The sequence below is a fragment of the Gallus gallus genome, chromosome 3 (assembly GCF_016699485.2).
Source record: "Gallus gallus isolate bGalGal1 chromosome 3, bGalGal1.mat.broiler.GRCg7b, whole genome shotgun sequence".
In the NCBI taxonomy this organism is placed as follows: Eukaryota; Metazoa; Chordata; class Aves; order Galliformes; family Phasianidae; genus Gallus; species Gallus gallus.
The window spans coordinates 62,266,328-62,292,006 of record NC_052534.1 but is presented as its reverse complement, the minus strand read 5'-3'; the positions used below and the strand labels follow the sequence as shown (position 1 = coordinate 62,292,006).

Here is a 25,679-nt window from a genome sequence, read left to right as displayed (position 1 = left end):
GTCTCTGAAAAGAGATCAATAAAATAGTTTTCTCTTTTAAGAGCAAAGATGTGTCTAGACTTCACAATGGATAAAGTAACAGTTTGCCTTCAGGAATGATGAAATCCTTACTATCAACCATTGTAAAACGTCTGTGGGGCTCCCAGTGTGACTGGACCATACTCACATGATGTGTTTATATCTACACACACACACACACACAAAAAAGCAAGTTTTCTCTTAAAACATTTGCAAACAAACTAAAGAAGGCTTATGAGAGCAGTGATGTTGGGGGGAAATACTGTACTATGTTCAATCCCATGATAAGGGTAAATTTAAGTATTTGGAAAAGGGAGCTGTTTATAATAAGCTTTTTTTTTTTCTAGATCTGTTCTCTTACTTTGACTCAGCCTCTAAATTATGTGAATGTAGTCAGGAAATTTATTAAACTTTGAGTTCTCACAAGCATTGTTCTGTAGTTGTTGTTCATCTTTGTAATGAACAGTGAGCCCCTGAGAGACTTTACATCTTTTTCAAAAGAAAATGATAAAGATAATAGTGGAGGCACCTGAAAGACAGAATGCATGAAGATGACCAAACCTGTGCTTCCTAAGTACATACGAGATGAATGATGTCCCTGCAAACCAAACTCAGCTGGAAGAAAAGTGAGTCCCAGAGTAATTCCTTCTGGAAGAAATTGTAGATATGTCTCCCCTAAGCTTCAAGATATTGCAGAGGTTGTAAAGTAAGAGAGTTTTATGCATGGACAATGAAAATGACTTTCATGTTGATGACTGCCCCAGATGTTCAGGTAAACTTTAAGTTAAGCTCCTTTCTTTCTGCTTTTAAGTACAAACAAATCTGACAAATAGAAATTACATGCAAAATTCATCTAAATCCTGTAGACCGTAGCTGTGTAATAATGAACAAGCTTGGACTGCAGAAGCTAGCAGCCTGGCAAGGCTACCAATGAGATCTTGATTCTGCTGCCATGGAGGCCAAAACAAGGTCCTTAAGATCTGCAGTAATCTGCCCAATGTCATGCACCATGGCAGAGCAGAGAATGGCACCTCTTCCACTTGGAAAGGCAGTGTATTCACTGGCAGACTCCCCAGAGAGTTGATCCAGATTTGTATTCACTAGTCATAGCTACAGTAGTCATCCTGTAGTTAAAGCAGATGACAGACTTAACCTACTTAGTGAGGTTAGAGCTGGAAAAATATCGCAGATCTCCTTATTCCTTTGTTTGCCTTGGCTTTCTCAGCTTCACTGGGGAGATAACAGCAACACTGAGATAATCAAATATTTGTTCATATGAGTACATTTCTTAATTAGCAAAGTTCTTTGAAAAACTGTCTATGGTAAGTGTTCCAGCAACAAGAGGAAGCCAGAAATTGTTTCCTCTGGCGTTTAGTCACCTCTTAGGATGAAGGCACTAATTTCTCCTCCTCCCCATTTAGCACACACATTATGTAAATAATCCTAACAATAAGCTGTCTGGAGTATCTTATTGCTTAATTAATATGGTTTAAATATTATGAATAAATAAGATCACATTCAGATTCTGAGTATAGTAAAGTAAAGGGGATATGATCCAAGATGGAGTTTCAACTCCCTTCGCATCTGTTCCTCTATTTTGTTGGATTAATTTTATGTTCTAAATTAAATTATTCTTATGAATCTGTTTCCTCTGATGTCTGCCCTCCTCCCCTCATCTTCTCATCATCTGTCTGCTCAACTCCTTTTGCATAGGGAAATAAAAGCCACTTGACAGCCCAGCTGGCTGAGCAGGTCTGTGCTGCTCCCTCCATCCCTCATGGGGCTCCTGAACGTGAGAGGTTTGGAAATCTCTGGACTGGTTGCTCTCTGTTTTCAGATAAATGCAGTTTTCCCAGCTGGCATTCATTGTTACTTTGATCCATGTTTTAATTAAAAACTTGGGAATTTAAGATCAGTGGAACTGAAGTGGACTTATTTTTTAGTAAAAGATCCTAGTCTTCCTCTTCTCTCTGCCCCAAAATAAAACTCAATTACAGGCACTTCTCTTATTTCTGCTTAGTGTGAAGGAGAAGAAGATATTAAAGATTTATTTTCTTTACCTGGTTCTCACAAATAGATATATATGTATACACAATAATTTTGTTTTCCTATCTTATTACCTTTGTCTGAAGATAAACTTTCTTTTTTCCCCTTTTTCTGGTGACCTGGAAAATGTGGCCATGCCATTGTTTCTGTAGCCAAAAGTTATACATATATATATATTGAGGTTTCATTTTTATTTCCCTAAATTGTAGATCCTTAATGGAATTAATTGACCCTCTGGCTGGCTGGGAAAAGGAGCTGGCACACTGTGGGTTTAAGGCTATCTATAAATAGTGTCTCCTTTTTGTATCTATGTATTTTTAAGTACTTAGTCATGTAATTGTCATTGAAACTCGAGTGTTCCATAGTTGGGAAAAAACTTCGCCAAAATCTTCCTCAGGGTTTAGAAAACCCTTGGAAAGGGATAAACGAACACAGGATGACTAAATGGAATTTTAGAAATTAATTACAGGTAAAAAGTCATCCTGATTTTCCAGAAGCATTGTCAGACCATGGTCTCGGTGCTGCCATGTCTCAGTGGCAAAGATGGGTGTGAAATGTTGCAGTGGTGTTGGATGCATTTAAAGAGTGAAAGACAAACACAAATACCTCCTTTTATCTCTTCAGCTTTTTTGTTTTGTTTTGTTTTCACCTTTTAATTTATTTAATGTTATTCTTGCAATCTCACGTTGCAGACTCTTGATTACACACAACTGCTTGTAGAGTGGTCTGTTTGGCTTTACAATTTTGCTGCTTCTTTCAGAGTATGTGGGTGGGGGCAAAGGGAGAATGCAGGAGGATCCCGAGCCTGCCCCCATGTGGTGAGAGATGTGCTGTACCTGTTACTTCATGATGAAATCTCTTCGAGTCTGCCTGCTGAAACCGACGATGCTTCTTTTTTATTCCTGTTTAAGAAATATTAGCCATAACCTCTACACTTCTGAAATTAATTTCTTTCTTCTACCACTACTTATGCTTATCTCTTTGCCTGCAGTGAAAGAAACAGCAACTTAATGCAAAGGAAATCACACCTGATTTATTCACGCTTGTATAAACAGCATGTATTTCTTCACATGCAGGTAAATGGAATTATAAAGACAAGACTTTGTGAATAAAATTTTGAGAAATGAGAGTTCACTAGTAACTCATTTACCATGACAAGAGATGAATAGAGGTAATTTAGTCTCGTAAAAGTAAAATTGGCTCATGTCTTACACAGGAGTGGGAGAAAGAATATTGTTTAGCGGCTGGAAAGCAGCAGAGAGCTAAGAATTGGCAGCTGTGCTGAGGGGGATTGTCTGCCTGCCTGCATAACCTGGGTGAGTCATTTTGTGTGCCTGGTGTAAGTGCTCCCTTTTGTAAATACAGGTCTAATTTTTGGTGAGTTCCTAGAGGGTTTTGTTCTTCACAATGTGAGCATGAGAAAATAGGACTCAGTGTGGTGCTTGTCTATTGCTGTGTTTTAATAAGAGTTTCCCTCTCTCTTTTCTGCTCCTGTGGCTGATATATTTGCTCTGTAAGTGTTTTTCAGCCTTCAGATCTGTCCTGGGCACAGTGAGAGCGGAAAACAGTCTTGAAAGTAATCCTGAAGGAAAAGCAAATATCCCTTGGTTTTAAGGATATATAATAGTTAGATAAAAAGATTAGGGCCTGCATGACTAGGCATGATGAGGCTCAGATGAAGTACAAGATCCTCTAAGGTAGCTGCTTGGACAAATAAGCAGGACTGAGGGCACACATGAAGTGTGCCTGGGAGGATATTTTTTCCAACCCACCCCCTCCCACCCCCCCAAATAAATAAATAAATAAATAAATAAATAAACAACCAATCAAGCAGGAAAAAAGAACAAGTCACAAAGCAAAGAGAGACTGAATAAAACTTCATGAAGAAATTCCCCTTCTTACCAGTGAGAGTGCTGGGGAAAATCCCTGAGCTAAATGATGATCAGGGCCACTGTAGTGCTGGCTGGCCAGTGGCTCAACGTGTAGGGCTATCGATGGCCTGAACTGGGAGAGACTTGGCGAGAAGGAGGTGGTTACAAAAAATGAGTGAAATGAGCAAAGGGTTTTTCATAAATTGTCTGGAGCATTTTGTTTCCCACTATGAAGGAAAAAGGCAAAGGGTTTTGTTGTGGCTGGTTTTTATTTTTTATTTTATTTTATTTTATTTTTTGTGTTAATTTTGAAGGTGAGGCAGAAAGAGAGAAGAAGAGGTTTGAGGTTAAACTGGATGGGTGCTGACATAGCCTTTGTTCTTAGGAGTGTCAGGAGTGTATGCTTCATAAAAATCTGTACTATCAAAAATTCAGTGGTTCCACAGTGCAGGTAATGTTTGTGTAGTGGTGTTGAACAGTTTAAATCACAGAATTACCTGTTTTCTGCTTAAGAATGTAGCTTTCAGCATTTTCACTCTCTTAAGAATGCTGAACATAAGACTGATCCATTTCTATTTTGGCTCACAAATAGATGTTACTCTTGGTCTGTTTGAAGACTGCTTATAATAATCTAAAATGAGGTTGCTAAATCTTACGTTATCATTAATTAATTTAATTATATGGTTCTGTTTTCATTTTGGAGGTGTTCTTGGTTTCCCTGAGTAGCAGTGATGAGCACTAAGCTGTGCTTTCTTAGATAATTAACACATTATTTCTGGTAGCTGGAGACAGTGAGATGACTCGTGTCTCTTTAAAATGTTCCCCTGAATTACTCAGAAGATGTTGCTGTGCCGATAGCACCCTTCTGCATCTCTGCTTTTAATCTGTTCATCGTGCTGCAAATCTGTAAGTAATGTAGTTTACGACAGTTTTGGTTCACTGCTAAGCATGACAGCCAGCTTTGGCCTGGGACTCGCTGAAATCGGCAGTGATCACTCTGGACCAGCACTAATCCGATCACTTTGCAGGCTGGGTTGTGCGATACCACTGGGATTTGAAAAGTCTTTTCAAGCCCAGCTAACTGTACAAATGCTCAGAAGCTGGTCTGGGCAGGAAAGAAAGCCATGCGAGCTGGAGGATATACCTGTCTATCCCAACATTTAAAAGGTCTGTGTGCATCTGTCTCTAAGATGTTTACTTCAAAAAAGTCTGTCGCTATGTACTTAACAGCAAAAGGGGGCAGCAAGGGGTTAGAGCAGGCTGTGGAGTCACTGCGGCTCAGCAGAGAGCTAGGGAGATGAGTAAGGACTCCTGAGAGGTGTTTCATGAGTCCCATGAACACTGTCTCTAGAGCAGGGGGGTGGAGGGGAGGAGAGGAATTACTAACTCATGGGGTTTGTTTCTTCTGCTGTTTTAACATAGAGTAAGACAAAAATTGAATGTAATATAAAATGCATTTTAATAAGCTAGTGAAAGAAAGCCATGCAAGAATATTCTCAGCTTTTGCAGGCAGGCAAATTCTTTCACAACTAACAGCGCCCACAGGTACTGTGGGAAAGCACCGAACCCATGATGATGCTGTAGAGCAGGAGGTGAACTGTGGCACAATGAGGGGACAGGAGGCAGCCTATAAATGCTGGCTTATATCAGAGTAATGATATATACATATTTTTTCTTGCTGTAACTATCTGGTTGTGTCTTCAATGGTTGACTTCTATCTTGTGGTGAGCGCTAGGATCTTGCCCTTGCTGCGTGTCTCAGACCCCGAGGAGGAGGAATCTCTGAAGTGTTAGTGCAGTTTCCACTGCAGTTCAGTTCTTGGTCTGCTTGATGATGACTCAAAGAAGGGTAATGAAACTGGTGAAGTATCTAGAGAAACAAGTTCTATGAGGAGTAACTGAAGGAACTGGGATTATTTAGCCTAGAGAAAAGGAAGCTCAAGTGAGACCTTATTTCTCTCTGCAACTACCTGAAAGGAGGTTGTAGTGAGGTAGGATCAGTCTCTTCTCCCATGCGACGACTGACAGGACAAGACGAAATGACCTCAGGTTGCACAAGGTTTCAGTTGGATATTAGGAAAGATTTCTTTACAGGGAGGATTGTGAAACATTGGAACAGGCTGAAATAGTTGAATCACTATCCCTGGGTGTATTTAAAAAACATAGATGTGTTGCTTAGGGATATGATTTACTGGTAGACTTGGCAGTGCTAGGTTAACTGTTACACTTGACGACCTCAGGGGACTTTTCCAACCCAAATGATTCTGTTGTCCTTACCCTACTTTGTGGTTTCTGCAAATGGAAGTTTATGTTGTTGTCTCTTCTCCAACACAGTGCTTTCTGCAACTCATTTTGCCTTAATCTTTTCACCACTGATCTCCTTATGCCTTTATCTTGTTTGAGAAATTGACCAGTGACTTAAATTTATTGTATCTTCTATAGTAAAAAACATTTCAGGAAGAGAATACATCCGCATAACTTGTTCCACACTCATGGCATTATAGAGTATAAATGGTGGTTATTAATAATGCGTCTCAAAAGGGTCTCTTATCTGACAAGTGTAGTTTTATTTTAATATATAATATTTATGGTGTGCATGTAAATGTTCTGCAGTATATTTTATAAAATTAATGGATTCTCACAAAATGGGAGTTCAGTATTATTCCTGGCCGTTAAATCTCTACTGAGAAATAGAAAGAGGCTGCAGGATTTTGTATGGAAATTATGAAAGGTGGAGATTATACTTGATAGATGCTAGCAGCCAGTGCTGAGAGAGTTTGGAAGAGCCGGAGATGTTGTGACGGATGAAAATATTTGAGAGTGATAGAGTAAATGAAGCTCCAAATTTTGTTGAAGCCGTTCATATGAAGACGTGCACACTTCAACTAAAGAAGCCAAATATCAGTTGAATTGAAGTCACTGATTTTTTTTCACCTGATACAACACAGTTCTGAATTATAAAAAAATGTATGGTTTACTGAGAGTGAATAAATCCAGTGTTTATCTTTTAAAATAACTGCATTTTAAAAATAGATCATCCATAGGATATTAATAAAAAGAAAAGACAAGGCATCTATGCTTTCTTTTCACAGTACTCCCTAGGCTATATCTGCTTCATAAATTTCCATGTAAAATTGTATGAAATGTTTTCTCAGGGTGAAAAATTGACTTCACCGAAGTACACATAAATGGGAGTTTGGCTGTTGACTTAAATTGAGCTGTTTTTCCTCCTGTATAAGTTACTTTAAGAGAGAAAAATGCTCATTGATGCAAGAAAATTTCCAGTTAGCCCACCATGATGATAGTGTATGTATAAAGAGAGGAGACTGCCCCAAACAACTTGTGATCATGAACAACCAATTAACTCTACTGTTAGAAAATATCCAGTCACTTCAGTGTGAGGTTGTTTCTCCTCCTCCTTTTGCCTTTGTACAGAAGGTAATGAGAATTATATGCTGAGGCTCTATGTTAAAGTCTGTCAAATCTTGCTGCAGAGGTGGATACTTACATCTATAAATGTAGTATAAAACATTAACAGAGTCTGCGTCATTTTTCTTCTTTATTGAGAAGCATTCAATTTTTGAATTAAAGTAATGTGTGGACAGCAGCATTTTACTGGACAAATGTATGCAATTTCTGATCTAAGAAAAAACTGTGGAGTACTTTGCTGCTTATTCAGAGATAAATGTGAAACAGGAATGCCAAGTTATTTTTTCCTCTGTAGCCTCAATTTCCTTTAACCTAATATAGTTTTTCAGATCTTTAGACGTGGTTGCAACACCACCTGGCTTCACTCAAGAACTGAGTATTGCAATGGAAATTTTACCACAGTAGTCAAGGGCCATTGCAGAAACTGGACTGCTCATATCCTTCCTGGCTCAGAGACCTTGGGGAAGCCTGATGAGTAATTGCTCATTATGTAGGTCCTGTCTTATCTTCTCCCCCTTATTTGCATCTGTGGGTGTCAGGAGAGAGGTGATCAATAAGATGATAAACTCACTTTTTCCTGTCTCTGTCCCATTGGACCATAAAGTTGTATTTTAATTAGTTTTCTATCTGTTTGTATTCTTGCAATGACACTTATGGTCGAAAGGTGCTTTATGAGAAAAAAGGAAATAAGTTTTCTTAAGAGACTTGCAGGTTTTTCTAGCATTTTTCTTTGAAGTTCCTGTGCTCTCAGCCTGCTAATTCTCCTCCTTTCTTTCTGTTCTGGTATTGGTTGCACAAGACCCAAGTCACTGAGCCCAGGTTCCTGGGCTGCATGAGCAGAGGGTTGGTTTTGTGCAAGTTGTGCTTGGCTTTTGCTTGCTTCTGGTCAGTGTGTGCTGTCCTGTGGCTCCCAGTCAGATGGATCATGGTGGTCAGAGTTGGTTTTCCACTGTGAAGGCAGTGGAAAATGCATGTTTGAAGCTACTTCTTGGCAATTTCCTGCTAAATGAGAGTACTAATGCTAAATGAAAGTGCTGTGTGTGGCTTCTGGCTTTGTGGCAGCTGAGACTCCTGGACACCTTGATCTTGTCACTGGGCCCTACTCAGACAACATGTAAGTAGGGACCACAGCTGGGACAGAGAGGTCCACAGGGGAGGACATGGGGAGGCATTTTACAACTTTTACTGACATTTGACCTACATCTTTCACTGCCCACACAAGCACCCAAGCCTTTGGTTGTTTGGATGGATTTTCTGGTCAAAAGATGACAGTGTTGGTTACAAAAAAAAAAAAAAAAAAAAAAAAAAAACATTTATAACAAAAAGTTACATTGAAAATAGCGCATTGCCAAGGAGCTATAGGTTCTTACAGCTAGCAAATCTACTCCCTGAGCTAGCTGTGCCCTCAGTTTCACATATAGCAGCAGTGAGTAGGGGACATTTCTTTACGATTTGTACCGTATGTTTCAGTAAGTTTCAGTTCTCTTCAGACTGAGCAGAAGCCCTTCCTTGAACAGAAGGTGCCTGTTGCAGTTTAACGCAGCGGGTGGCTAAGCACCGCCCAATCATTTGCTCACTCTCCCCATTCCCAGTGATACTGGGGAGACAGTCTGGGATTAAAAAAAGTAGAACCTGTGGGTTGAGATAAAACTATTTACTAAGGTATAGAGAAGGAAAAGGATAGTAGTTATGACTGTGTGTATATATGTGTCTGTACATATGTATGTATTTAACAAGTGGTGCACAAACAATTGCTCACCACCTGCTAACCAGTGCCCAGCTAGCCTCCTGAGCAGCAAAAGAGCCAGATGAATCTCCGCTTCAAAACTCTTTCTGCTTGATGTCATATGATATGGAATATCCCTTTGGCCAGTTTAAGTCAGCTGTCCTAATTATATTCCCTCCCAGATCCTTGGCCCTTTGCTACAAATGGCCTTGGGTCTGTATGACACTGCTTAGCAGCAGCTATAAACATTGGTGTGTTATCACTGCTGTTTTTCACCTAGACATAAAATATAGCATAATACCAGTCACTCTGAAGAAATTGTCCCGGCTGAAAGTAAATGCTTCAAATTCACCAGTGGTGGCTCCAAAGTGGTCACAGCCTCCTTGCTACGTGGTTCCAGGACAAAAGGTTGTGCCATTGGAGTCAGCTGGGTTACAGGTGAGGGGTTGAGAGCAGGGAGGCCAGGGGACACCAGTGACACAGGGACAGGCAGCCATGCCTGCTGGCAGCAAACTCTTCCTTACACAGGCAGAACATGAGGGAATAGGTCCCTGGTTACTGAACCACCAAGAAAGAGCTCTGAGTCACTTGAGCTTGCTGGTTGAGCCTCTTCTCCCTTTCCAGGAATCAGCACACTAAACGTGTCTGGATAATAAATTCCTTTTGTGACATTTTCAGTCAGTATGTTTTGCATTCCTTAGGCTCCAGTGATCTGATGTTTGTCAGCTCCTACCCAGGATGGCTATGGAGTGTTGCAGCGTTAATTTGCTGTTGCTGACCTTGCCATCTCTGGGTGGTATCTCTGGGACGTTCCAAAACCCTTGTGTAGCTGTAGGTTGAGCAGTGTTATATAAACTGTGGTGACTGGAATTGTTCATGCAAAATATGTTTCTGTAGCTAGTGCTGTTTCTGCTTACTTAGGTACCATGGAACTGTAGCTTAATATTTAAAGTAACATAAAATGCATGCAGTTTATTTATTAAACAATGGAGCCAAAACACATTCAAATGGAAATGAAAATCCTTGTATATACAGCTTTGGGCATAGTTCTGCTCCTCCTTTTACTTCGTCCCCGCTGCTCTGCAGTTCTTTGCAATATACTTTTGAAATAGGCTGCTGTAATATTTTAAATTGCAAGTAGAAGGAATGGGACAAAGCTCAGGGTTCTCATATGCAACATGTAGCAAAAAATTTTCACGGAATTTTTACCACACAATTGGACAATAAAAGAAAGGGTATTCATCTATTTTTATTATTTCTTTTCGTAGAATCACAGAGCTGTTTGAGTTGGAAGGGGCTCTTACAGGTAATCTAGTCCAGCTCCCCTGCAATAAACAGGGACACCTACAGCTAGATGAGGTTTCTCAGAGCCCTGCCCAGTGTGGCTGTGCAGCCGTGACCTTGAATGTCTTCAGGGGTGGGTTATCCACCACCTCTCTGGGAAACCTGTTTCAGTGCTTCACTGCCCTTACTGTAATAAACTTCTTTTTTCTTATATCCAATCTAAATCTCTCCTCTTTTAGTTTGAAATCATCTCCCTTTGTTCTGTCACAACAGATCTTGCTGAAGAGCCTGTCCCCTTCCTTCTGGTAGCCCCTCTAAAGATACTGAAAGGCTGATATCAGGTCTTTCAGATCCTTTTGTAAGATGAGTAATTTAAAATGATAGGAAGAAGATGCACTAACTTGTAGGAACTGAGATAAGATGTTTACTGTCTTGAGGCAGAGAGGCCTCACAGGAGATCTTGACAAGTTAGAGGGCTGGGTAATCACCAATTGTAAGAAGTTGAATGAGAGCAAGTGTTGGATTCTTCTCCTGGGAGGGTGCAACCCTGGGTATACATACAACCCCAAGCTACTGGAATTCAAGTGTTTGGACATCAGTCTCAGACACTGGGTTTGAATCTTGAGTAGTTCTGTGCGGAGCTAGGACTCCAGCTCTATGATCCTTGTGGGTCCCTTCCAACTCCAGATATTCTATGATTCTATGACCGAGCCCTGCATCTAAACTGTTGATGAAAACATTGTAGAGAAGTGGCCTTAAAACAGAGCCCCACGGAACCCCACTGGTGACTGGCTGCCAGCTTGATGTAGTTCCATTTACTATAACCCTTTGAGTCTGGCCCATCAGCTCACTATTCACCCACTGTACTTTGTCTAACTTATTGTAGGATCACTAATTTACAGCACCAAAACTCTTTAAATATTTCACATGGATTACGTAACAAATAATGTTGGGCTCTTCTGTCATGTGTGTCTCTCAGAGCTTCTACAGCACCAGCAAATCCCTGTGCCCTAGGGTTATACTCCTTGATAGATAATTTAATGGTCAGAATGTAATAGTATAATTAAATCATGTTGATGATGTATTTATATTTTTGTACTGTTAGGTAGTAAAGACTAATAGTAGCTCTGTGCTATGCTGAATGATAGTGTGAAGGCAATGCATAACTGAAGTGAGAGGACAAAATGTCAGTAATGAGAGTGTCCTGTAAAATATCAGTGTGGAAACTGAAACGTAAAGAACCTACCACAAATCCACCATGAGGTGAGCACAGAAAGTTTGGAAAGTGTATGAGTTTCAGAGAAGGGCTTCCAAAGGGAAGGTTGATCTACATTGACTTTAATCAGAGGATGAGTAAGAGCTGATGCAGACAGTGGAACTGATACCTGAACAATGAGGCAAAGCACTGGCTTTTTGAGTATGGTTGAATGCTAACAGCATGCTGGTCTCTTAGTTAGACTTGTTCTGCAGCTGTATCACATGTGGCAGCCACCACTTTGCACACATGAAAATGCATGAAGCCAAGAGGAAGCAAAAAACCTGTTTTGTGCTTTCTCTTCAAAGACATACATGAACTCTCAGGCTCGGGGACTGTTCCCTGGGCTTGGCAGCCTGCTTTTTGACACTTTCTTCCTGTGTTTGAGATAAACCAGGACAGGCAAATCCTATGATTAAGGCAGATTAGCTGAAGGAGCTCTTTGTTTCCATTGCAGATGGCCTCTGATGAGTGCCGGGTTACTCTAATACTACAGCAAAGCCATAGGGCAACGTAGACAGTGGTGTAAATTCTATTCATCTTGACTAACAGTCAACTCAGTCCTAATTCCTTTCCTTTGACAGAAAAGAAACTACATAAAACATCCAATTACTGCTCAAGCAGGAGACCAAACTGCACGTAAGAGTCAAAAGTCAAACCCAGACTTGTATTTACATCTCATGTGCTGCAGTAGTTTGTGTTTAAATTGTTTGTCAAGCAGCATTTTATGTGACCCTGAAGCCAGCTACAGGCAGGGGCTGCTCTCTGACCACCACGAAGATTGTGCTCTACAGCTGTACACGCACAGCTGTGCTGGAAAAATGAAACACTAGATCAAATAGCTACCCTGAAAAATTACTTGCACAGGTGTGATGAGTAAGTTTTTAGTTAAAAATAGATGCTTCTGAGACTGTTCTGTGAAATCACGCAGTTTATTTTACTATCATCTTTTGATGACGATTTCTACTAGTCAGAGAAAACAAGCTTATCTATGAGGCGTGGCTGTTATTTCAAGGTTTAGATCATAGATGTTAATGGCACAGCCTTCTGACATAAAGTGTAGTTACAGATCTTATGACAACTATTCCTCTCTCCTGTGGAGCATGGGCTTACAACAGTATTTCATTACATGTCGTGTAGCACTGGGCTCTTTGACAGACTTGTCATCTCAACCCAAGTGCTTTTTTCTAAATGGCGCTTTGCAATGTGAATTTCAGTGACTGACCTTCACTTTGCTTTGCTTGCTGCCTGACTTCCAAGCTTCCTACTTTCATTGGTAAGCTTAATTTCTAGCAAAATACATTTGGGAGAACAAATTTCTATGAATTCTAGCAGTTGATTTTTGTGGTAGTGATTCTATGAGCTGACTAAAATTGAATATTAACAAAAGTAACTAAATAAATACACAGTACTAATTGGTGTGTAACCAATCTGCTGACAAAAATTTATGAGTACAGCAGCCAAACCAAGCTATGCAGCAGGTTACTGTAGTTACTTCCGCAGTGCACTTAGGAAAAATTAGAACCAGTTGAACAGATATATTAAAAGACTTTATTCACAATAGAGAAATTTTTACAAATATAATTTCTTAAAAATTAAGCATCTTGATCTATTATGTATTCCATAATTTCAGGATTTATATAAAGATGAGACGACTAAATGGAATATGTACAAATCAAAACCAGTTTAAATGTCTCAGAAATGGAAAATATGTATGATGAAGTCACCATAGAAACAGTGAGCCATAGGACGTTGCAAAAATCTGTGTACAATCAACAAATATGCAGTACATATTTCACAAATGATCAGAACAATTTTTTTTTTTCCATGAAACAGTATGGTTGCCTTTTAAAATGATTTATTTCTTAGGACTTAACATATGCAGATTTAAATGCGCTATTTTGCTACAAAGAAATGGAAAGAGGATAGGCAAGTGTGTTTATGCAAAGATTATACCCTTCCATAATGCAATTTCTTTTGCTCTTATGAATGAGTGGGGACACAAAGCAACCATTGCTAGCCACTTTCACACAGCTAGATAAGTGAATGGGAAATAAAATGAATGTTATCTCAGCAATCTAACAACCACTGGTAAGTAGTGACTGTTTCAAAATGATTATGCTAGCTTTGGTGTCCTGGGGTTATTAAAAAAAAATAAAAATAAAATCAATATATTCTCAGTTTATGAAAAGTTTTCTTACAGTTGGCAGATCTACACGTTGTACAATCTTCTCGTCTACTTACATTTGTTTACAAAAAGTACAGTATAGTGCAGTTTGTACATACAACCTGAATACCAATACCAGTCACATCAAATTTGTGCTCTTTCAAATCATTGTAACTATCAAACTAAAAAATATTCATACTGAATGTCTGTATTACAAGTAAACAGTCATGACATGTATTCAAGCACATAGGACCCAATGCATACAACAGTTTTGTGTTTGCCTGCTTTTTGAAACAAGAAGAGCTTATCAGGCTCTACATTGTTTCTCTGAAGCTTATTAAATAAACACAAGATCACTGGACACATCTGAGGGGAAGCATACCGTGGTTAAGAAAAACATGTAAAAATAGGCTTACAAAACACATTTCTCAAAGACTGCTTTTGTCTGAGTTATTGAAGTTATTTAACTGATATGAGGCCTATAGCAGCACGTGCGCTATCATGTGGGAGGCAGCAGCAGGTTACCTAGTAAAGATAAATAAGACAAAAGTATAATCTTTTTTAAGAAGGAAGATAATTGTGTATGTAGAGAGATAGCTATCATTTCTCTGTTGTAACTGGGGGAAAAAAAGCTCCCTTATAAAAACTGTTTCTGAAGAAATACAGTGAAATACTCCAGTAATTCACAGCTACAAATTCCAGATCATCAACATAAGCAGAAATTCCGCTTTTCAACAGAGGAGGGCCAAGGATTCCTTCTTCACTTATTCTCATGCTGTTACTGTGACATGAGAGAATCCATACTTAAAAATATAATACTTTTGCACAAGAGCAAAAAATCTCAAGCCAACTTTTTGATTCCATCCAAGCAGGCTTTATATTAGGCATCTGTATATATATTTATATTCATTCTCCCTGCTCTGGGTCACAGAGGCTCAGTAGAGTCCTTCTGTTAACTTCCATGTATGACTGCACAGCTCTGCCAGGCCTTTGAAAGAAGAATCAGTGCCACTGGAGATACTCTTGCTTTGCCCCCTGCAGAAATGTATTTGGCAGCTCACACGGCAGACTCTGTCTTCTCTGTCTGCAGTGCAACCAGATAGGCAGTGCTGTCTTAAACACTCCAGAGGGTAAAGTTTATGGGTCAGCCTCCTGTATATATAAAAACGTAATATTATCTTTGCTTTTGGCTTCCACATAAGTAAAGCCTATACGGCAGACCTCTATCAGTATAGAAAAAAGTAGTAAAATGTACTCTGTAATGCCTAAACAAACACGTTTCCTCAGCTCTGATTAGCTACCCTGGATATGTGAGATAGACAGCTTACAAGGTTTAAAATAGATAACTGATCAGAACCATTTGTTTTGTTGCAGTCAAATCAGTTCATAATGCACTTTCTCAGAATGGGAAGCCAGTTGTTGTAGCCTACTCAAAATGTATAAAATTCATTCTTTCACTGAGTGAAACCATTTGTAGACTTAAAAACAATGTAAGACACTCCAAGCTACATTTAAGTAAAAGAAGGAATTAATTGTGCCTGATTCTTTTCCCTTTGGTGATACCACAAAGTAAAACATTTTTGGCAAAACTGTTACCTCTCTTAGTAAACTAAGCTTCTAATCTATGGACTATTTTACAACATACTGCATTTCTGTCACTTACAGAAGCCAGAGTAGGTGCTTTCAGGAAGTTTTAGTTCTATGCTGGATAATTTCCTCTCTGAAGGAGACGAGTTTTCTTCAAGGCATCTGAATATCTGATTTTATTCATAAAGATACATTAAATTGCTTTGCGACAATAAAGTACGAAGACTAGCGTTGAGTTTGAACCACTCTAAGTGCTTGAGAAAGTCGCAGAAAACCAAATTGTCTCTGGTATAATTCTCAGCTCAACTTCAAGGATAAATTCATTGAGTAGTTTTATTTTGTCTTTTTACCATCTAACCAAATGAAAGCTACTGGATTAAAAACAAAAGGTGGCAAGACTCCTCCTAAGAAATGATTATCTTATTTTACTCCATATTGGCCTGACTAAAGGCATCAGGATAACTCCACTTAGAAAAGGGAAGAAACTATTTACTCTACAGTAATATTCTAATAAAAACCTGAAAAACTAGTGTGCTAACTAATGTGCTAAACTCATAAAACTAGTTGAGACTAACTCCAACATATACTGCAGTTTCAGAGTTGTGTCTGCATGAGATGAAAATATTCCTATGTAGACTTCATTGACAATGAAATACATCAGATACTTTACCAAGTAATGATAGACCCGCATAAGAAGAGGCTGTCACAGTCACAATAGTTTTCTTGGATGACACACAAAACAAATTAACATAGAACAAAAAGAAAAAGAAAAAAGCTCTTTATATACTTAATTCAATATGGCTTTTTGCAACATGGCAAAATATTACAGCTTAAAGCAGACATCTCCTCATGGAGGAGAAAAAATTTTGCAGTCAAATTAAAAGTATAACAGGAAACAAGTAACATGCAGACCCTCTGCTCTTTTTGGCCAAGATTACACTGCAGACTAACAAAATCTGGACAGATGCTGTATTTCTCGTCTAAAAAGTGGTTCAGTTGATGACTGAAGTTTTATGAGTTTGGGTCCATTCATAAATATTTACTGTTAAAGAAAACAGACTGCAAAACACTTGATTTAAAAATTTAACTCAAGGATTTAAAATAAAATCACACGCCCAAGTCCTGGAAAGAAACATAAGGAATGAAGCAAGTTAAAACTCGATCTATTTTTCTTTTTCTTCTTTACTCCCATCCTCTTTGCGAAGAATTGGGAAGGGATGAGCCTCTGTGTTGAAGACCCAGTGCTCAAATGGAAGAAGATCATCATCGGAAAATAGCAAATATAAGTATCTGTCAAGAAAAAAAATCAGGAAATGTGACTGTATCAAGGAAGTGAAACAGCAATCGTTTTCAAGAAAACATGAATACCTGATTTCTGTAGGTGAACCTACCAACGGAAACCACTCACAAAAGAGAAAGTATTAAGTCCTAGCATAATAAGGGTTAGCACAAAACTTTGGGGCTACTCAACTCAGGTTGGAATCAAGGGCAATAACAAGTGGAGACCAACAGCCCAGCTCCTCTATTCTGACTGAGGAAAAGTGTTTGGGCTATCAAGATTAAATACTACTTTATTTCACTTCCACTTCATTCTTTGTAATGTTATTACATACTATTTTGATTGTATATAACCATTACGTATATATATTTTCCTCCTGAACGTTCAATTTATCAAGATGAAGTAATGAAAATACTATGGTCCAATCATATATTACTTCTGAGAGAAACATCTGCCCTAGGAATTTTGAAGAATAAAAGCTAAGTCCTAGCACTAGAACCAAGAGATGGGATAGCCATTTATTGAGATAGGATCTATTAAAGCCAGCAGTAAATAAAAATAAAAAAAAAACCATTATTTATTTAGTATAATGGTACATGGTAGTAGCTTCTCTAACATGATTACTAAAGATATCTTATGGGTGAAACTCTCCTTAATAAATGGAAATTTATTCTGAATCACTATCCTTCTGTGAAGGCTTTTCACAGAATCATAGGGGTTGAAAGAAAGCTCTGGAGATTATCTAAATAAAACTTCATGCACTTCATTAATGACTTTGGAGACAGTGGTATAAAAATAAAGACTTTTGTTTTTTTCCTCTCAACAGGATGCGTGAGCTTACCATGCAACTTTGCTTTTTTTTCCCCTCAGTCTGCAGATTTAAAATGTAAAGTACATGATATATACCTGATAAGTCCTCTGTGTTCTCAATTTGTTTCCCTAGTGTTGGCATATGTAACTAGAACCTATCAATGCTTGTAGATGTAATTTCTCACCAAACACTATGAAGTGTCTTTAAGAGAAGTAAGGATAATTTTCAAAAGTCATAGAATTTACTTTACTGATATCAAAGAGAAAAAAAAAAAAGGCAATTTGGCTTCCTTTCACCTAAGAAAAGCTCTACTATTTCTGTCAGATTTTGTTACATGAATGTCAAGGGTACTAATGATAAATACTTATCTGTAAAGATGATTGATAGAACTACTTGATATTGATGAAAGCAACTTTCTTAACTTACTTGAGTGTCTCCGAAAGGAAGAAACTTTGCTGCACATCATCATGGCTTTCATGATTACTATAAACATCTCTAATGCCAGAATAGCCACCATCTACTCTGCAGTGTTTTTCCAGTGCCTAAAGATGGGAGGGAAAAAAAAAGAAAAAAAGACAAGATGTTTAATAATATGAATAATCTGTCATGTTTTGATTGTTTGATTGATAACTCTGTAACTACCATGAATTTCTGACAATTTAAATTTGATAAAGAGCTAAAAACTAGATAGAGCTTCAGATAGAAATCTCTTTAAAAATACACATGTAGTTTTACATTTAAGAAGAGAATCAAAATGATAAATTCATCAAAGAAGTGAACACAAACCAGTTTTCAGAGGGAAATGCATACTGGTGTATCAGTGTAAAGATATATGTTCTATTCATTATTTTCTTTTTTCTATTTTTGATAGGGTACCTTCTCTGTCATCGGCTTGTCTGTACAGCCTCCAGAGATCCTGTCACAGACACCTTCCCTGGTCATATTTTAATGCTTACAACTTAATGTGATTGAATTGAATGCTATGATTAAGATCAGTCTTTTCTTTGCCTTTCTTTTCCTTAGTTGGAAAGCGGAAGTCAACTGTCCATTTCCTGTGTAAGTTGTTGAGGATTTTTTGGTTTTTCTTTTTCAATTATTTCATTTTTGATAGAGAAACATCTGATTTTGGGCTGTGATTGTATTTCTTTCTGCATTAGGTCCTATTTTTGTTTGAAAACCTTTCTGAAAAAAAAAAAAAACACCTTTGTTTCTTGTTAGACAGAATGCTATCTGACTAGATTTAATGTAAATATTCTGGAGAGAACCTACAATGATTTAATTTAACAACTCATTATTCAAAAACAAATCCAGAAAATGGTCTTTAGCTCTAAATAATTTCTCAAAAGGAAAATGACAGTAAGCATGATGGCTGACTATGTCTACTCAGGACCACCCTCCTCTATAACATAGTGCTCACTGTGGAAATAGGCACAAGTGCAACAACATTCAAGTGGAAATACCTGGAGCTTCATCAAAACCCTGAGAAGGAGATGAAAACCTCTAATCTCATTAGACAACTATTTCCTCCATTTCTGAAGTTATTACGAATATCACTGAGGTGACTATGAGATGTATAGATTTTCTTTCTGAAACTTCTGTATTTCAAACCACATATAGCAGAATCTAATGAAAAGGCAGAAGATATGTCTGAAAACAAGTAAGCAGGCAGAATAAGTGTTTTCTGATGAAAGATGGGACTAAAAGTCACTAATGATTACTGAGGAATCTATCACCTCCACCTGCTCTAAAAGCTGCTCAAGATCTGTGTCTTGCTGTGAGTAGATATCCTATATTTCCTTGATGCTGGAGGTATGGTTAGCAATCTGCATATATTTAGCTTGCACATCAGGCTCTCTATAGCTTTCACCGGAGAGTAAGCTGCCTATTGTACATTTAAAAGACATTTTTCTCCAGAAGAGATCCTTTAAAATATAACAGGCCTATTTGTCTTCTCTTGTGTGTGTTTAGGTTCTTTAATTTTCCCAGACAGTTTTACTAAGTGACAAATATACTTAAGTTTAAACAAGTAATTTCCCCTGGCTGGTATTCCTTTTCTCTCATCTACTTGAACCTGCAATGAATTTAAAATGCTGAATCTGTGCCTGGATTTTCAATGTCAAACACAAGATTATGTTTTCTGAGGCACAGCAGAAGGAGAACTTGAAGGATAAAGCTAGTATTCAAGGAAACATCTGCATTCTAATCCGGGTGAAGCAAAATAAAACAAGTTGCTTTTTTGGGGTTTATATGCTCTAACATGTAGTTAGAACTTTCCTCATGAGGATCACCAGAGTTAATTGTAGAGAGATACCATATACACAACTGAATACACTGCTGTGACAAAAATGAAGAGATTAACTTGCACCATTTTAGCCCTTTGATGGTATCTGCTTTGTGGAAATGTGGATCATCTTACCCCTAAACACTACTTTGCACTACACTAAAGGAACAAAATGTTAACATCTGGTGTTAGTACCATAAAAAATACGTTTGTTGTAACCACTCTTTATCTGGCAAGAATGTCCTTTTGTGCCTGTGCCTTCCATTTCAGAACACACTGATGTTCATTGTCACCGTGGAGCAGTGGTAGGTGAGGAAAATTGACTTAACACATTTTAAATTAGTAGACCTTGGAAAATGAGAGTGGCTAAGAACAGTTATGTTAGTAATGGAAAACATAAATAAAGTGAAATCCAGCTGTCAGTCTCAAAGTGTCAGAAAGAAAAAAAACAAAGGAAGTGCTATGAATTCAAAATATGTGCCATAATTATAATGCAGAAAGGGAGACATTCATGAGCTAAGCTGATAAAATCTTTCTGACTCACTAGAAGTGGATTTTGCTGTTGGTCGTCATTGCATTTTCTCCAGAAACGGAAGTACATACAGAATGATCTTGGACAAAGTGAGGCAGGAAAGCAAGCCTCCAGAGCGAAAAAAAAACCAACAAAAACAAGAACCACCCCCCCCCCCCCCAGAAAACCCAGGAGAGACAAGAGTGGGTTTTTTTTCAGACTATACAAGTTAGAGAATGAAATAATAGATGTGTTCTGTGTTGGAGAGTTTAACAGTTCATGACCACCGCACAGGTTTAGCCTCTTACTACATTAATACTAGAAAACAAACATGAATTACTATTGTCAGTGTCATAAGTTGAAAATGGACATGAACTACCTAAAACTCAGCATTTTCAGACTACAGCAAATAAACTGATTGTTACTACCCTCCCCTCCCTCCCCCTCCTTTTTTTTTCTCCAGTCTCTGCTTTCTCTTAATGAAAACAGTGCTGATAACTAGAACTCTCATTCAGTGGGTAGGGAACTCCCAGAGAGCACAAGGATGGAGTGATGTGTTCTCTGGTGCAAGAATTAAGAGTAAGAGTGAGCAGAACTGGAGGTGTTCAAGAAACATTTAGATGCTATACTAAGGGATATGGCTTAGTGGGGAAATATTGGTGGTAGGTGGATGGTTGGACTGGATGATCTTGGAGGTCACTTCTAACCTTGGTGATTCTATGGACATGTGAAGTAGTTGTGGTAAACTATCATGGCACATGCTGGAACGAAAAAAAAAGCAGCATCAAGTGGAGCTGTATGAGCTAGAAACATCAAAGGAGAAAGAAAGAAAATATTTGAAACCTACAGCTGACTGTATAGCTTCTGTGAAGTTGCAAGATCTGTTTTTGTGAAACATACAGCTGCACATTAAGACAATGGAAGATGGGCCTGTACAGAAAGGGACCAGCTGCATCTGCCGCAGATGGGCTCTAAGCCATTACTTTAAAGCTAGACTAAAGTAGCCACAAGAATGTTAAACAAGGAACATAGAGACAGTAATAAGTAGGTAAATAAGTATACAAACTTGAAATAAACACAAACAAACTGAACCAGGGTAAAGAATAATAAGGAAAACATTTTAATTGTTTATAACAATATTAACAGTGTGGGCAGCAACAATGAGTCAGGAAAATCATCTGGAGAAGGAACATTATACACTTGGCATTGCTGAAGCCTAGTGGGATGACTTTCATAAACAGTGATTTTAAATATTTCAATTATAATCTGTCTGGGAAGAGTCCAGTAGGAAAACATATGCGTACGGATGGTGTTAGAAAAGAAGGAAGTATGGGAACAGCACTCTACAGTAAAGACTTTTGCAATAAATAAATAAATCAGTAACTCAGCAACATATCATTTAAAGACATATACAGCCAACACCTGAAGATAGTAAACACATTGTCCTAAATAACTACACCCTACCTTGCTAAATATAGCATTTACTACAGATATAGAATTGCACAGACTATGCAAGAAATAAAGAGTTGGAAATTAGTATAGTTCCACTACGGAAAGCAGATTTTATCATGAATTTCATTCCTCAAGAGTATCTAATAACCAAAATTGAAATGCTCTTTTTGCACAAATTTCAGATTCATTCAGTATCTCAGAGAGTGAATATGGAGTACCATTACAGCTTTTTGTTGCTGTATAGGGAGCCAGGTAGCTGCAGATGTCACGCTGCAGCCAGGTACATGGAATTGTAATACAGTAATAGCTCTCTAGTAGGGTGTCACAGGGACAGATAATTGTGCAACAAGTCAGTGTATTCTTCCCTGACTGTAGAGCAAGCTTCTATGACTAGTAGAAGGCCATTCCCAAGAGTTACAATCATACATTCCTAGAAACAAGATGTGTTGGACAAACTGACAAACAGGATGGTTTTAAAATCCCGGAAGGCAATAGCTCTGCAAAGGACTGAGGGGTCATTGATAACAAAACACTGCAGAGAGTTTTGCTTTTTTGTGTTTTTCTTTAGAATACAGAGCCACAAAATTAATATTCTTTAGCCTACTTAATCTTCTCATAAGGTCTCAGTCCACCTAAGAATCTCAGACAAAGAGTGATAGGCAGATACTTTAAGAAGCACAACATCAATGTGAGGAGAAAATACGTGAACTCTAGAAGTGTAATATAAGCCCATGCCTGGAGGACAAAACAAGGTAAATCCAATGGTATTCATGTCCAACAGTAAGATTGATTAACCACTGAAATAAGGGAAATGATTATCTCATATCATAGAATGTCTTAGGTTGGAGGGGACCTCAAAGATCATCTAGTTCCATCCCCCCTGTCATGGGCAGGGTTGCCAACCACCAGATCAGGCTGCCCAGGATCCCATCCAACCTGGCCTTGAATGCCTCCAGAGATGGGGCATCCACAGCTTCTCTGGGCAACCTGTTCCAGTGCTTTTCCACCCTCTAAGTAAAAAATTTCTTCCAAACATCTAACCAAAATCTATCCTCTATTGGTTTAAAGCCATTCCCCCTTGTCCTATCACTGTCAGACTGCGAAAAAAGTTGGTTCCCTTCCTGCTTGTAAGCTCCCTTCAAGTACTGGAGGGCAGCAATAAGGTCTCCCTGGAGCCTTCTCTTCTCTAAGCTAAATAAGCCCAACTACCTCAACCATTCTTCATAGGAGAGGTGCTTCAGCCCACTGATCATCTTTATGGCCCTTTTCTGGACCCGGTTCAACAGCTCCGCATCCTTCTTATGTTGGAGGCCCCAGACAGGGACACAGGACTCCAGATGGGGCCTCATAAGGGCAGAGCAGAGGGGGACAGTCACTTCCCTCTCCCTGCTGTCCACCCATCTTTTGATGCAACCCAGGATACTGTTGGCTTTCCGAGCTGCAAGAGCAGAATGCTTGCTCATGTTCAGCTTTTCATCCTCTAGGACCCCCAGATCTTTCCCCATGGGACTGCCTGTATCTGGGATTGCTTCAACCCAAGTGCGACACTTTGCACTTGGCCTTGTTGAACCTCATTAGATTCACATGTGCTCACTTTTCCAGTATGTCCAATTCCCTCTGGATGGTGTCCCTTCCTTCTGTTGTGCCATCTGCACTACCCAGCTTGGTGTCATCAGAAATCTTGCCAAGGGTGCACTCAATCCCACTGTCTATGTCACTGGTAAAAATGTTGAAAAACACCAGTCCCAAAACACACCCCTGGGAGACACCACTTCTGATCGGCCTCCACTTTGACACAGAGCTGTTGACAACAACCCTCTTGCTACAACCATCCAACCAATTTTTAATCCATCTAATCAAATCCATATCTTTCCATTTCTGAGATAAGGATATGGCATGTCAAAGGCATTGCAGAAGTCCAGGTAGATGACTTCAGTTGCCTTTCCTTTGTCCACCAATGCCATTACTCCCTCACAGAAGGCCACCAGATAGGTCAGGCACTATCTGTCCTTCATGAAGCAGTGCTGGCTCCCTCATGTCTTTCAGGAGGATCTGTTCCCAGGCACAGATGTGAGGCTCATCAGCCTGTAGTTCCCTGGGTCCTCCTTTCTCCCCTTCTTCAATACAGGAGTGTTTTCCTTTTTTCCAGTCATCAGCGGACTTTGCCTAACAGCCATGATGTTTCAAAGATGTTAGAGTGTCTTGGTAACTGCATCAGCCAGTTCCTTCAGAACCCTGGGACACATGTCATCTGGCTCCATAGACTTGTACACATTCAGGCTCATGAAGTGATCTGGGACTTGCTCCAAGATTTTGGGATTTTGCCTCCCTGACCTCTGCTTAAAGATTCAGGAATACAAAAAGCATGAGAAGCCTGACCAGCCATGAAGAACAAGGCAAAGAACTCCTTAAGTACCTCAGCCTTCTCCATGTCTGAGGAGGCCAGCTCTCACTTCCCATTTCTCATATGGGGTGCACTCTCTCTCCTTTGCCTGTCTTTTCTGCCCAATGTATCTAAAGAATCCCTTCTCGTTGTTTTTTACGTCCCTCACCAAGTTCAATTCCATCTGCACCTTGGCTTTCCCAATCCCATCCCCGTACATCTGGACAGCATCCATATATTCTTCCCAGGCCACTCATACCTGCTTCCACTGCTTATACTTTTCATCTTCTTTTCTCTCAGCCAGACCGTCAGGTCCTTGCTCAGTCATGCTGATTTCCTGCCTCATCTGCCTGATTTCTAATCCTGGACAATGGAGAGCTCTTGTGCTCTCAGAAAGCCATCCTCAAAGTGCTGCCAGCTCTGTTCTATTCCTTTGTCCCTAAGGACAGTTTCCCAGGAGATCACTTCTAACAATTTCTTAAACAGCCTGAAGTTCAATCTTTTCAAGTTCAGGGTCCTGACCCTACTCTTTGCCACGTCCACATTCCTTGTGATCATGAACTGGACCAGGACATGGTGACTGCAGCCCAAGCTGCCTCCGATCTTAAACTCTTTTGTGATCTTTTCTGTGTTGGTGAGCAGCAGGTCTGGAAAACTTCACCTCTGGTGGGTCTGTGTAATACCTTAACCCAAAAGTTATCATTGATAAACTCCAGGAGTATTCTGGATCACTTACAGCTCACTGTATTGTTTTCCCAGCAGATATCTGGGTGGTTTAAATCCCCCGTCAGGATGAGAGCCTGTGAGTGTGATACCTTTTGCAGCTAAAGGAAGAAGGCCTCATCAGCAGGCTCCCCTTGTTCAAGTGGCCTGTAGTAGACCCCAACCACCAGATGCCCTTTATTAGTCTAGTCCCTAATTTTAACCCACAGGCTCTCAACCTTTTTGTAGTCTATCCACTTCTTAACAGCGGGTAACTCCTCCACCTCTCCTGCATCAACTATCCCTTCTAAAAAGCTCATAAAACTCATAACCCTCAATCATGATATTCCAGTTATGTGAGTCATCCCACTACATTTCCATGATAGCAATAAGATCATAGTTTACACCAGAATTTTCAGTTCCTCCTGCTTATTTGCCGTGCTGCGTGCATTCGTAAAGAGTCACTTCAGTTGGGCTTTCAGTCACATTACCTTCTAAGAAAAGCCCTCCCCAAAACCTCTGGGAAAAATCCGATGTTTTCCCTTGCTGGTTCCTGAAGTGAGAGTGTTCCCTTACTCCTCTCTGTTCCTCAGCAGTACATCCCCTTCACTCATCAAATTTAGTTTAAAGCCCTGTTAATGAGCTCTGCCAGCTTCTTTAGTATATTTATCATAAGATGTAGCAGGTTGAGGGCCCCTCCTAACCCTTTGTCCCTTCAACTTAGCTCTGCCATCCCACACCTTGTCATGGCTTGCTATCACCCTTCCCCCCTTCAAATCTAGTCTAATGTCAATGAGCCCAGACAGCTCCTGGGCCAGAATTCTCTTCCCCCTACAACCTATGTGAAGCTGATCAGCAGCCATCAGGCCATCTGCCAA

General features: G+C 39.3%; 1 protein-coding gene and 1 long non-coding RNA gene across 3 annotated transcripts in view; one reads left to right on the top strand and one right to left on the bottom strand.

Annotated features, from left to right (window-relative positions):
- Window positions 1–20,424, top strand: part of LOC121110283 — a 47,587-nt gene extending 27,163 nt beyond the window's left edge. Inside the window, exons 4-5 of the long non-coding RNA XR_005859103.2 lie at window positions 3,281–3,380; window positions 18,344–20,424. This is a non-coding gene — a long non-coding RNA (uncharacterized LOC121110283). The remainder of the gene's footprint in view (window positions 1–3,280; window positions 3,381–18,343) is intronic.
- MAN1A1 (mannosidase alpha class 1A member 1) overlaps window positions 13,166–25,679 on the bottom strand; it is a 144,775-nt gene continuing 132,261 nt past the window's right edge. For both annotated transcript variants that reach the window (XM_419762.8, XM_040698627.2), the window contains exons 11-12: window positions 17,899–18,014; window positions 13,166–16,672 (exon numbers count right to left, since the gene is read on the bottom strand). In XM_419762.8, the coding sequence (XP_419762.6) occupies window positions 16,546–16,672; window positions 17,899–18,014 (243 nt within the window). In that variant the 3' untranslated portion in view covers window positions 13,166–16,545. The remainder of the gene's footprint in view (window positions 16,673–17,898; window positions 18,015–25,679) is intronic.